Source organism: Bidens hawaiensis, unplaced genomic scaffold (genome assembly GCF_021521415.1).
Source record: "Bidens hawaiensis isolate Kalapana, Puna unplaced genomic scaffold, B.hawaiensis_p1.1 tig00001143_1, whole genome shotgun sequence".
NCBI lineage: Eukaryota > Viridiplantae > Streptophyta > Magnoliopsida > Asterales > Asteraceae > Bidens > Bidens hawaiensis.
In genome coordinates, this window is record NW_027491065.1 from 1,586,037 (window position 1) to 1,599,322 (window position 13,286).

At 34.6% G+C, this 13,286-nt stretch overlaps 2 protein-coding genes across 2 annotated transcripts; one reads left to right on the forward strand and one right to left on the reverse strand.

The window, feature by feature from the left end:
• Positions 1-214: 214 nt before the first annotated feature.
• On the reverse strand, positions 215-8,179 carry LOC143560366 (aspartic proteinase oryzasin-1-like). The gene is made up of 13 exons (XM_077048681.1): positions 7,781-8,179; positions 7,628-7,688; positions 2,951-3,045; positions 2,736-2,848; positions 1,903-2,071; positions 1,777-1,816; positions 1,637-1,701; positions 1,381-1,494; positions 1,244-1,302; positions 821-971; positions 622-741; positions 450-538; positions 215-309 (listed from the first exon to the last, which is right to left on the reverse strand). Exons 1-13 carry the CDS (start codon positions 8,156-8,158, stop codon positions 225-227), a joined length of 1,539 nt encoding a protein of 512 aa, XP_076904796.1. The 5' UTR covers positions 8,159-8,179; the 3' UTR covers positions 215-224.
• A 2,592-nt stretch (positions 8,180-10,771) lies between these two features.
• LOC143560911 (uncharacterized) lies at positions 10,772-12,517 on the forward strand. Its single transcript, XM_077049107.1, has 2 exons — positions 10,772-10,859; positions 11,802-12,517. Exons 1-2 carry the CDS (start codon positions 10,772-10,774, stop codon positions 12,515-12,517), a joined length of 804 nt encoding a protein of 267 aa, XP_076905222.1.
• The last annotated feature ends 769 nt before the right edge of the window (positions 12,518-13,286 follow it).

Sequence of the window (13,286 nt, forward strand, 5' to 3'; positions counted from 1 at the left end):
TCATTTAGATCCATACTAACACCATCATTAGCCCATTGAGGCCCGATGTGGGCCTATGGTACATCATCAACCAAAAACAATCTATATTCAGGGGAAAAAACTCTTAAAACAACATTACACCAGATTACCCGTACTAAAAGTTACTGTGTTACACAAGATATGAGGAAAGAAGTCAAGGAGAACATAGATAGTTATGTCTGCACTTAAGACGTACAAGATGTGTTTCACGCGGCTTCTGCAAATCCAACTCTAAGATTTCCATAATCGAATATGGTGTGGTAACGACGCATAAAGACATCACCCATTACCCTGCGATGTACAAGAAGTTAATTTCTGTCACACGGACTACTTGAGTTTGGAAAGTTTGAGTTTTATCTATCTAGTCGGAACAAGAAATGAAGCCACTAATGCATCCAAAGAAATGAACAAGAAATAATAAGAACATGTACCACAATGGGCCATGAGGAGGAGGAACATCCAAAGAAATGAAGCCACTAATGCATTGCATATCAGCACCCTTGCCAATTTTAATTATGTACTACAAGAAAATTAAAAAAGTGTTTATATTAAGAATTAGGCTTATAACTAAAAAACACAGACTTTATTTAAGGAGCATTATACCTCATCTGGTGAAAGTTCAAATTCTCTGTCACCAATGTTAAATGAAATAATAGGCATAAAAGGAATTCTAGCACAATCAACCATGGACGCACCAAACGGGATGGGAACAAGGTTACATAACTGCAAGTTGGGACTCGTCAAACGAAAAATTAACAACATAGTATGTACCACAATATCTAAACAAGACAATGCAACTCACGTCACCGGCAAGTTTTAAAATAATATCTCGGCTCTTCGTAATCCCCTTACGCATCAACCCCACTACTATTTTGCAAATTATACAAATTGGGTTACCTTCCAGTCTAGAAAACACACCATCACTCCCATCTACAACACTCTCAATTCTAGCACTGCACATCATAAGTGGCGACCAAAGTTATACATAAACTCAGTGCAAAATAGGAGAATAAATGAGTAAATGGTAATGATTTAGTGTATGCTGCACGTGGTGAGCAACATGTGCTTCATGTATAAATACCATTATTTGAATATTACGAGGTAGGGAATGCATAGAGAGAATGTGTGAACTTAATGCAAAAGGCAGAAGTCACCCTAAATGATTCATCAATCATGTGTTTAAAATCTAAAGTGTGTAAACAAAAAACAACCAATTAAAACTTACCTATCTTTATGGCTTCCTAAACATACTCCAAAGGGGATGCATAGCTTTTTTGGGTCAACCTAGTTTGAGCAATACATATGGTGTGAAACCAAAACATCTAATCATATTTTAGTATATAAAAATAGAAAATTGTTTACCACAATCCCAAGTATATCAAATATTACGCGTCCAGATAAAGTAACCACCATGCGACATGAATCCGCAAAAATCCCGTTAGTCCCAATGGCTTGATTGATCTGGTTGATCATAGTCTGAAAAGAGCATTTTTAAGTAATAAAAAAATTAAGTGGTAATAATATCACAACATACTCTGAACAACTTAAATTAGAAATTTAATGGTTCCAAAGTAAAATTGAATCCTTCGGTGCACATGAGATATGGAAAGTTGCATACTGTTGGACCAGCAATCAGTGAAGCTCCTGAATCTGCAATTGCTGAGCACCCACCCTTACAAATACCTGCAAGAAAAATAACACAAAATGCGATAAAAAAATCTAACATCTAGTTGACTAAATTGTTTGTCAAATGCGTACCAGTATGCTCCCCATTAAAAAGTATATCCCCCATATCAAACTAGCAAAGAACCAAATAAATATATTCAAAATAAAATTATATAGTAGTATACTATATAACAAGAGTTAAGGATTAGTTGATAAAACCTGCCAGTAACCTTTCTCAGTGACTGGGACGTAAGTATGCATACCCTTATAGTGATTCGGATCAACTCCCCCAAAAATGATTTCACCCCCTTCGTTTGTGTCATCTTCTCTGTTAAGCCAAAACGAAACTATGCGCTCCCTAACTAAATTTTGGTCAACCATATTGTCCCTATACAAATTTGAAGTTAGATATTAATTGACTAGGCAAAATAATCCCTTTAACTAACTACACGTATACATGACAAGAAGAAAAATATTTTTTGTATAAGTATTACAATATTTATAATGAACTGACATAAGTACTCTATTGAGAGGTGATTTACAAACAAACTTCTATTATATGCCATCATTTTTTGTGTGTGCTATTTAGCCCTGCTTGCGGTGCGCACATATGATGTATATATGTGTGAACCCTCGGGTGGGCAAAAGTGAAATTGCACTAATTTTGACGTTATTTTACTAATCTCGTGAAAATAACGTTAAAAGTGACGGTTAATCAGGCATCATGTAGTGGCGTTGATAGCTGAAAGATAAGGGTACATGCACCGATCAGCCGGTGTCCCGATGATTGAGTGCTATGTGCCTTATGTCCAAGGCTTGATGCAAAACTACTATCGAGCCGGGGGTCTCACCGGAAGCAGCCTCTCTATCCCTATGGGGTAGAGGTAAGGCTGCATACATCTTACCCTCCTCAGACCCTACCATAGCTTTGCTATTGGTGGGATATACTGAGTACGATGATGATGATGATGATGATTTTTTGTGTGTGCTATTGCACCTTGGCTTTTTGACTAAAATTGTTTTAGTTGTGTAAATATATAAACCAAACTTACCATACTGGGACAACATTGCCAACAGATATTTCCTTGAATCCAAGCCCGAAGATACCATCAAACTTCCCCTCCAAAAAGGTCATACCAACATCCGTTGTTGCCTCAATGAACTCCTGATAGTATACCGTTATTTCATATTCAAGTACATTCATATTTTTCATATACTCTAATCTTGTTGCAAAAAAAAAAATTGAAGACATGATTACTAAATTCACCTGATTCTCAACAACTAGACCTCCGACTATGATGTTGTCTTCACTGAAGTATCCGGATATCAATCCATTACCATAATCAATATCAGCATGTTTCCCTGCAAGAATTCTAGTCAATATTTGCAAACAACTTGGATAGTATTTTAACACTTTAGTTAAAATGATCATGGTTGATATATTATACTTTAAACATAAACTAAGGATATATTAGTATTATCAGCATTAAGTAACAACTGATTATGTTATGCTATTGAGTTTAATATGTATGTTCCAGCCAAAGTCTAGTCGTATGGATTAAAAGGGTGCGACAATGGTTAAGAAGTCTAACTTGGTATACATATATGCAATATGTATAGACTCACCCAAACTTGGTGAACAAGAAAATTAATAAAACCCTAATTACCTCTTGAACTATAAAACTCACTTGTTATTAAAAACGACTAGTCCACCAACTTGCAAAGCCTCAAGTAATTACTCGGCCAACAACCATCATATTAGACCACTCAGCCTCAATGAAAAACAACTAACAACTAACAAGTCTTCAATCAAATACTATATAGCTGTGAAAAAATTGGACATTTTGCTTATGTATGTCCAACACGCTTTCTAATATTCCCAAATTCATGTGTACACAAAAAAAAAAATAAAGAAAAAAGAAACTCATGGTTATGGGTACTAAATCTCTAGTATGGGATAAAATTTGGTATTTGAATACATTTCACAAAGAACACATGGCTAGGAACCGAAGCCTATTCACATTTTTAAAAAACAAACTTTTAGAGGTAAAAGCCGAAAAGATGAACCCAACATTCTGTTCTTTTGTAGATTCAATCAAGTTGAAATTATCATGGGTTAAAGGAAACGGGTCGTACCTAATGTTTTTTTTATGTCCTAGCCTTGATAGAAAAAATTATGACATGATGTACATATCTACTGAAGGAGGCGTATGCTATATCATGAAAATGTTTGAAGAAGGTGATAAATAAATTGAACGCGGTTAAGAGGCTGATATCGAACAAGAACAACCGGAGACCTCAAATGGGTCATAGAATGAAAAGGATTTTTTGAGTACAAGATCGATCCATCTCCGAATCTGATACCAATTGAAGTCTTGAATATGAACACCAAACGGAAACACAAATTAACAATAACTTATTGGACAACTCCCAATATTATTATTGTTGGAAGATAATTTGGTTAATCCATGGGAATCAAAGTTTAAGAGATATAGTGTAATTATGTCAAAGTATGTTTATGTTGTATATAGAATGCCCATGTAAGTATAGGGTCTAGAAGTGTCAAATGGAAAGTTTATAACTTCCATGTAACTTCTATGACACATGTCAGATTAGGATTGGTTCTAGTAATCTATAAATAGGGGTCAACGTTCAAAAGTCAAAACATTTAGAATTGTTATAAAGTTTGTATTATCAGATTATCAATAAAGTGCGTGTTGAGTCAATTCTGTTTCATATTTTCTTAATCGATCAACTTGTGTAAAGATCAAGTCTGGGCAAAAATTGGTATTAGAGTATCAGGCTCTTTGATCGATTAATTGAAGATTAGTGGTGATTGGCGATGGATTCCGACAATTAATTGAAGATTAGTGGTGATTGGCAGCGGATTCCAACAAGTAATTGAATATTGGTGGTGATTCCAGTTTCAATTTGTTTTAACAAATCAGAGTGTGATTTGTGGTGGTGATCAGTTGTGATTTTCGGCGAATATAAAGGGCATCAACAGTGGTATTCCGGTAGTGTAGGGCAGCGATGACAGTGGATTCCGACGGCGTGGTGGTGGTCGGTTGTGATTTCTGGCAGATAAGAGAAGGTATCAAGCGGTAGTATTCCGGTGGTGCAAGGCAGCGACAACGGTGAATTCTGGCGGCGTGGTGGTAGCGGCTGCGATTTTCGGTGATATAAAAAGAGCGTCGATTTTGAATTTCCGGCAAGGTAATCGGAAGTCAAGGCAACACGGTAATTGTGTTTGCGGGCTATTGTAAATCAGGTGATATCCGGTAAATAAAGGCGGACACAGCGGTGGTTCGTTTGAATACGAATCAGAAGCCTAAGAGAAAAGATCAAGAGTGATCTATGCCAACAAAATAGGAGATTTTGTTGAAAGATTTCAAACCAACAATGAGAAAAAGGGTTGGTTCGGTTAGATCGGTTCGTATAACATGCTTCAAAAGGAAAAAAGTATCGATTCAGAAATAATCAAGGGTGACTGAAAATTGTTGTGGGTTTCGGTTAATACAAAAAAATCAGGTTTGCAAAATTGTATTCTGATTTTTTTGTATTTTTGTATATAGAACTGTTAGGTTTGGCTATACGGATAATTTGGAAACCCTAATCAGTCAAAGTGAAGGTTATAAGCATAGAAAGCATGTCAGATTCAGGAGGACCGAGTAATACCAACGCAATGGTTATACACAAACAGGTAGGATCGTTAAACCATTATCAATGCCCAATTTTAAATTCAACAAACTACACGGTTAGGGTGATTCAAATCAAGATTATTCTTGAGGTGAATGGTTTATGGGAAACGATAGAACCTACGGGTGATACACAACCGGATGTCCGGAGGGACAAAGCAACGATTACGTACCTGTATCAAGCAATAGCGGAGGGTGTTAGTTTGCAAGTGGCAAATTGCAAAATGGCAAAGGAAGTGTGGGAAGCATTGAGGAAAATACATGTCAGTGTTGAACGAGTGCAAAAGGCTCATTTACAATCATTGATGGTGGAGTTACAAATGATGCAAATGAAGGAAGACGAATCAGTAGACGCCTTCATGGAGAGGATTAACACATATGCTACTAAGGCTAGTGAATTGGGAAAATATTGGATGAACCCATGCTTGTACGAAAACTTATATAATTCGTGCCAGATCGGTTTATTCAGATTGTTGCATCGATAGAGTAAAGTACCGACTTGGATGAAGTCTCGATAGATGAGATTATCAAGAAGTTGAAGACCTATGAGGAAAGGATAAAGCTCAAGAAGGGAAACCTTGGAGATAGTCAACATATGTTGTTATATTCACGTCATGACAACAACTTAGGACGTGAAAGAAGATTTGGAAATTGTGAGCGAGGAAGGTTCAATCCATCACATCACGAGGAAATTGGCGTAAGGAAAAGTCGAGAAGAAAACGAAGACGAAGAAGGTGATGAAGAGGGAGACAAAGAAAATCGTCCACGAAAGGGAAGAGAAGGAGACATGTCACGCAACAAGTTCAAAAATAGTTATGATGACCATGATGGAAGAAGCAAATACCCTAGAGATCAAAGCAGATTTGGAAGAAATCTGAGAAAAGTAGAATGTTATAATTGTCATAAATTTGGACATTATGCAAAAGATTGTCCAAGGAAAGCACAATACGAGTCCAATTTGGTGCAAGAAAACGAGGAACCAACACTTTTAATGGCAATTATCAGAGATGAAGATAGAGAAGCATAAGATGATGATAAAGATAAGAAGAAGAATCAAAGTGCAAGAGATGAAGATCAAGAGGAAGATGAAGAATCCATTCCTTCAAAGATTCAAGATAAAACTCGAAGATGTTGATGGCATGGATTAACAAATTAGGGGGGAGATGTTGGAAGATAATTTGGTTAATCCATGGGAATCAAAGTTTAGGGGTTATAGTGTAATTATGTCAAAGTACGTTTATATTGTATATAGTCCATGTAAGTATAGGGTCTAAAAGTGTCAAATGGAAGGTTTATAACTTCCATGTAGCTTCCATGACACATGTCAGATTAGGATTGGTTCTAGTAATTTATAAATAGGGGTCAATGTTCAAGAATCAAAACATTCAGAATTGTTATAAAGTTTGTATTATCAGATTATCAATAAAGCTCTTGTTGAGTCAATTCTGTCTCATCTTTTCTTATTCGATCAACGTGTGAAAAGATCAAGTCTGGGCAACAATTATCAAGGAAATATAACTCAAGAAACCTTGATTACGACTATCCTACATAACCCAAGACTCGATTATGTATTTATAATGTTAGCGCAACTTAGCTAACATGTAATCTCATGTACTCTAACTTAATCATTAAGGAAACCCATTAACACAAATGATAGATTGCCCGGGCATCTCCAACTCGCTGACTTGCGAGTGGGCTTGTCCTTAGAACGCAAATTAATACCAATATTTTGTGTCTTTTGTTGATAATCTTAATCAGTTTGTTTAATTCATGTTCTCAGTTCATTTTCTATTCAGTTTGTTTATTGTGCGTCTTTATTCCAACAGGGACATATAATGTAAGTATGTAACACATATTACATGCCCACTATTGGTATCACCAGATGCACTGATCGTATATAGATGAGAAAGGATGAATTCCCAAGCTAAAATTTATGATGTACATTGTAGCTAGATCATTGACCTGGACTAGTATATATTGTCCATGAATATAGCAGGTTAACCTATTTTAATATGGAAGGCAAAAGTATTTTAATATTTTTTTCTCAATCGACTCAAATCAACGTGATTTCATTTTGGTAATGCCCATTTTGACCCGAACCTGGTTGATACTTTTTTAGCATACCCTCACCCTACTTGACCCCACCGCCCGTCTTGCCAAGTCTGGACAGTAAAATCTACAACTTATCATAGTGGAATGTACAAGTTCATACTAAAATGAAAATTTAAGGCTATAAAGTGACTAACCAATCTTTTTGTAGGTGCTTGATTCACTAGATTTGTAGTTCTTGTGGAGAAAGCAGGATGCCTATTGGAGCAGCATAATCCATTTGCTTAAAATTTTCAGCCAAACACAAAGCTAGATATTTATTTATAATATATTCTGTGTGAAAAACTTACTGAAGAATCGCATTCTGAAGACGGTATCCACAAATTCGCGCTACCCGTATCAAAGATCACAGTGAAGTTCTGCGGTGGGGTGCCAATGCCGATCTCGCCAAAGTATTGAACATGTCTATAGTTCTTTAGTGCTACTATATCAGACCTGTTGGAGTCTTGAACATCATCAGCATTTAATGCATACTTCTTAACGAGCGCGTTTATATATTCACCGTCATCATACAAACTTGAATCTGAATTGATACGACCGCTGGAATCGTAACTCTCTTTTCTCAGTTGTATCCTAACGAGACCGTCGGTTGATGTGCAAAAGACCAGAGTATACAAAAGGGATGACAAGAACACAAAAAGTGATATGTTTTTTAGTGTTGTTTCCATGGCAAAATTGCAAGTCAATCAAAAATATTAATTATGGTTAGCCAAGTGTTAAAAATTATTTTAAACTCATGGCAATCTAACCAGTTACGTACATGATCTCATGTTTCTATAGTAAAACCATACGTATATGTCTCTCATACAAGATTTATAACTGTGTGATTTGCCCCTTATAGTTTTGGCACTGCTTTTTTCCATTTTTTTTTTATGTTTCCTCTCAGAACTGCATATAAATTATAATCCCGACTTAAAAATCATAACATTTCTATTGCGTACTCCGTCTTTAAAATCAGAAAAAGTATATAGATCGAGAATAGCTAAAAGTTACATAATAAAAACGAAAAAATAAGCATAGAGAGTGAGATGCTGGTAGCTTAAAAAGATTAACATAATTTAGAGATAAAGTGGTTTTTAGCTATTAAATTATAATAGAATAAAGTCAGAGAAACCATTGTAAATAATAATACTTCAAATTCGATTTATTGAACACCTAAAAAGTAGATGTAAAGTGAAATAATATGGTAAGTTTGTTCATTTATGAGCATATTTCATTTCTATTTGTGGCTCTTTTTTTTTTCTTTGTATTTGTGACTTTAATTTGTAAATCTTAATTTTTATTAGTTATATACTTTAATGAATATTCGTTATATGATCGGTGGTAAGTTAATATATATTTTGTTTTTTTCGTCAATGCTTCATTGCATATGCACGCAATAGAAACTAGAAAGTTAAAACAAGAAACGCATATGGTGTGGTGGAAAGTATGCTAACATGCGCAACTTGTGGGACCCGAATTTGATTCGCGGTGTTTGCGTATTTTGAGTTTATCTTTAGAACAAAATTAGACATGTTTTTGCTACACCATTAAACTCTAATCTAGTGTTGTAAAATTTATACCGCTACCTCTATGTTTGTTTTTTCTTTAGTTTTTTTTATAATTAAGTTTTTTCCAGAAATTTTTTTATCTTGCTTTGTTGCCTTTGAAAAATATACAATCGTCATTTGCTTATTTTTATTTGTGTTTCAAACCCGTGATAACCTGTGGAGTAAAAAAAATTGTTAATTAAAAATTAATATACTATATAAATATTTTATTTTAAATAAAATAAATTGGTTACATTGGTTTCAAGTATGTAATATACAGGGTAGGATTTGACTACTCGCATAAACATGGAGGGTTCATGTCAAAGAGATGAAACAAACCTTAAACTGAAAATGTTCATGCATAGGAGCAACAAAAGGAGGTAATTTTCACACGATATAAATTACTGGATCATGTAATAAACACTCTTTGGTAGATGAAAACGAGTTAAAAAGGTGTGACACACCACTATAAAACAAGGTATCACATGCCCAGCTCGTATATTGTCTAAGAAAACTAAGAATAACTTTTGATGGTCGAAGTATAATTCTCCTTTCAAATTTTCATGTCGATTGGAGATCACAACCAGCCCCTTCACTGACAGATTATTAATTGTTGACTATCTTTGGTAGAATATTTTCGTTAAATGTTTTATAGTTTTATTTGTAACAATTATAGTCTTAAAAATGCAATGCAATTAACAATGTCAATTTATCTATCTAGTTACCCTAACGATGTTCAAGAGTCACACTTGGCACTAATAATAACATATAGTTACTATGAATACATTAGTCTTTAGCCGTATTTGGAGTATCGTAATGCTCAAAACTTGTTACAATATGACACAAATACGTTGTCCCAGAAGAATGATCAGACAAATTGGTTCACCTTCGGTCTATTAATCATCATTATTGTCTTTAACATCTTCTTCCTCGTTGTTTGCGCCCACCACTTTGATGACCTAGATATGACAAAACGAGCATGTTCAATATCCTCATTCACTTCTGCAGTTGAATAATTTGCCATTTCTTTAATTTAAAAGAGATGTGCTCCATCTGTTTTATCACCATCAATAGCTTGATTAACATGTTGGAAAATAACCTACATTAAATATGGTCTTCTAGATCATTCATTGAATTTAGTCAAATGATCATGAAAAGTCCTTATTAATTTGTTTAAATTGGTAGTTACATGATGGATGTAATTACATAATATGAAAGGACTCTTACCCTTTGATGTTTTGTATGTGTATAAATAGAGATACAATAGAACACCATATGATATATCAAATGCACACCATCTCCATCAAAACTAAGGCATCCAAAGGGAAGTAAGAAAGATTAGTATAGTGGATTCATCATCTTCAAAGATAATTATTCCTACAAGTAAGTATGATTAATAATTTATTTATCTAATGTTTATGATTGAGTTTACATGTTAATATTGCCCATGTTCTAACGATACAATCAACATGTGGTATTAGAGCGTATGTTGATTATATCGAATTCAATCCTAAAATTTATTTGCTTAATAGTAGATTGGAACGACTGGAACCTAATTGTGTTTTGAATGGATCGGTTCATTTCTCTAAGAACATATTTTGTTGTTGTATGAATGTGTGAAGCTATAATTACGTTGAGTAAACTCTCACAAAAGTTTGCTTCAAATCAATATGGTCCACTCAAATTTTGTGAATTAAAAAATTGAATATTGAAAACACATATACGGCTTATTCTTTCTAAATATATGATGAAATGGAGTTTTACACAAGTTACAATCTGCCTTCATTTTTCTTGTTTTTGGATAAAACTGATTTGAACAAATTCATGAATCAAGTGGAGTGTATGTCAGACTCACATTTGGAAAAAGTGATTTTTGTAATAATTGGAGTCGTATACATTTTTTCCATTCTTCTGCTGGTTTTCGTTTGGATGCCCATAAAAGCTTAAAACCCATGAATTTATGATTAACTGCCCATAAATAAAATAAGGAAGCCAAAAGGCACACTTAAGTATCATACAAATTCAATTTATTACGAATATTTTTCATGAACTTTCATGTAAACTAATTTAAGTGTTGTCAATCTCTTGACATGATTTAACTTCACGTGGGACTCACCAAAGTGATATTTTCTTATGCATCATTTTCCCATAATTTCCGCATAAGATTAATACGAAACAATTTAATTTCATACTGAAATTCTTTGGTTATTCTATGGATTAAAATTGGGCACAGTATGATATATTAAAGTTATTATTCTTGTTGCATTACTAATGGCATAAGTTAATAATAATAATAAAAGTTATTAGCTTTGATGATTTGAATGATGAAACCAACGAAAAGTTATTCAAATCAGTTGAGTATAAAATTCATTTAATGCGTATAGTCAAACAATGAACCCAACGGCTAGTTGTTTGATGATATATAGGCGTAGCATGCATGAATATATACTTATGCCCAACAATGATTTGTGTGTTTATACGCCGAATTCTTTGTATGTTCATAAATACACTTGGATATTGGTCAAAGCCAACGCGAAGCCAACATTTAAATAGAACCATACAATTATTTGTTCATAACACTTGAACGCCGGTCATAGCCAACGCGAAGCCAACGTTCAATTAGAACATTGTTTTCATTCATAACTTTTGGATATTGGTCATAGCCAACGCAAGCCAATGTTCAAATAGAATTTTATTTTAACCTATTATTTTGGTGTTCTAATAGGTTTTATCTTCAACGTATTAATTATGTCTATTTTATTTTGATTACCCCATTATTTAGCTCACTTCAACTCTGCCACTTATGCATGTATTAATCTAGCATCCACTATTACTCCAAATTTTGGAGTTGAAGTTCTGAGTGGGGCAAATTTTGCCTCATGGAGGGACTCAATTAGACTTATTCTTGGCATGTTGGATCTTGATTATGCACTAAGGCATGATGCTCCCGCTACTCTTACTGATGAAAGCACAACAGAAGATAAACATGAGTATGAAAGGTGGGAAAGATCTAACCGAATGTGTTTGATGGTAATTAAGAATTCCATCTCAGTTGCTATCAGGGGAGCAATACCTGATTCAGAAAATGCTAAAGATTATTTGGGCTCAGTGGAGGAACAATTCAAAGGATCTTCAAAAGCGCATGCGAGCACTTTGATTCTGAAGATGCTTACTTTAAAGTATAATGGGGTAAGTGGTGTGCGTGAGCACATAATGATGATGAATGACATGGCTAATAAACTTAAGAGCCTAGACATGGAAATCAGTGATGGTTTTCTAGTACACTTCATTATGACCTCTCTTCCGGCACGCTTTGATGCTTTTAAAATTAACTATAACACTCATAAAGACAAATGGTCAATGAGTGAGTTGATAGCAATGTGTGTGCAGGAGGAAGAACATTTGAAGTTAGAAAAACCAGATACTGTTCATGTCACCACTACCAAGCCATTAAAGAGGAAGGGAAACTACAAAGGGGAAAAGCTTCAAAGTCCATAAAGGTAGTACAAGTGCAGCCCCCAACTCAAAGGCCACATCTAGAAAACTTAGCTGCAAATTCTGCCGTAACAAGGGGCACAAGCAGCGAGATTGCCCTAAATTCAAGGAGTGGCTAGTTAAGAAGGGTAATAATCTATTTATGATATTTGATTCCTTTAATATTAATGTTCCAATTAACACATGGTAGGTTGACTCTTGTTCTATGGTTCATGTTACTAACTCCATACAGGGATTCCTTACAATCCGGAGGCTGGAAAGAAACCAAAGGACAATTAGAGTGGGAGATGGTGACGAATTGAATGTTGAAGCTGTTGGTACCATGCAATTAATAATGAAAACTGGTCATTGTATTAAGATTTTTGATACTTTGTATGTACCGAGAATAACTCGGAATTTAGTATCGGTACCAAAGTTGGATAGTGACGGTTATAATGTTTTGCATGGAAATGGAAAGTCACTATTACTTTAAACTCTCATGTCATTGGTTGTGGTTCTCTAGAAGGAAGTCTCTATAAGTTAGAACTAGATAATCAATTTTCCAAACCATTGTTATCATATAATGTGAATGAAAACACCAACAAACGAAAACGAGATTTGGAAACATCATCCATACTGTGGCATCAACGTTTAGGCCACATTTCACGAGATCGAATGTTAAGACTCGTAAAGGATGAAGTGTTACCCAATCTTGATTCTCTGATTTTGAAAAATGTGTTAAATGTATTAAAGGTAAAAAGACGAAAAAGAATAAGAAAGGTGTCACCAGGAG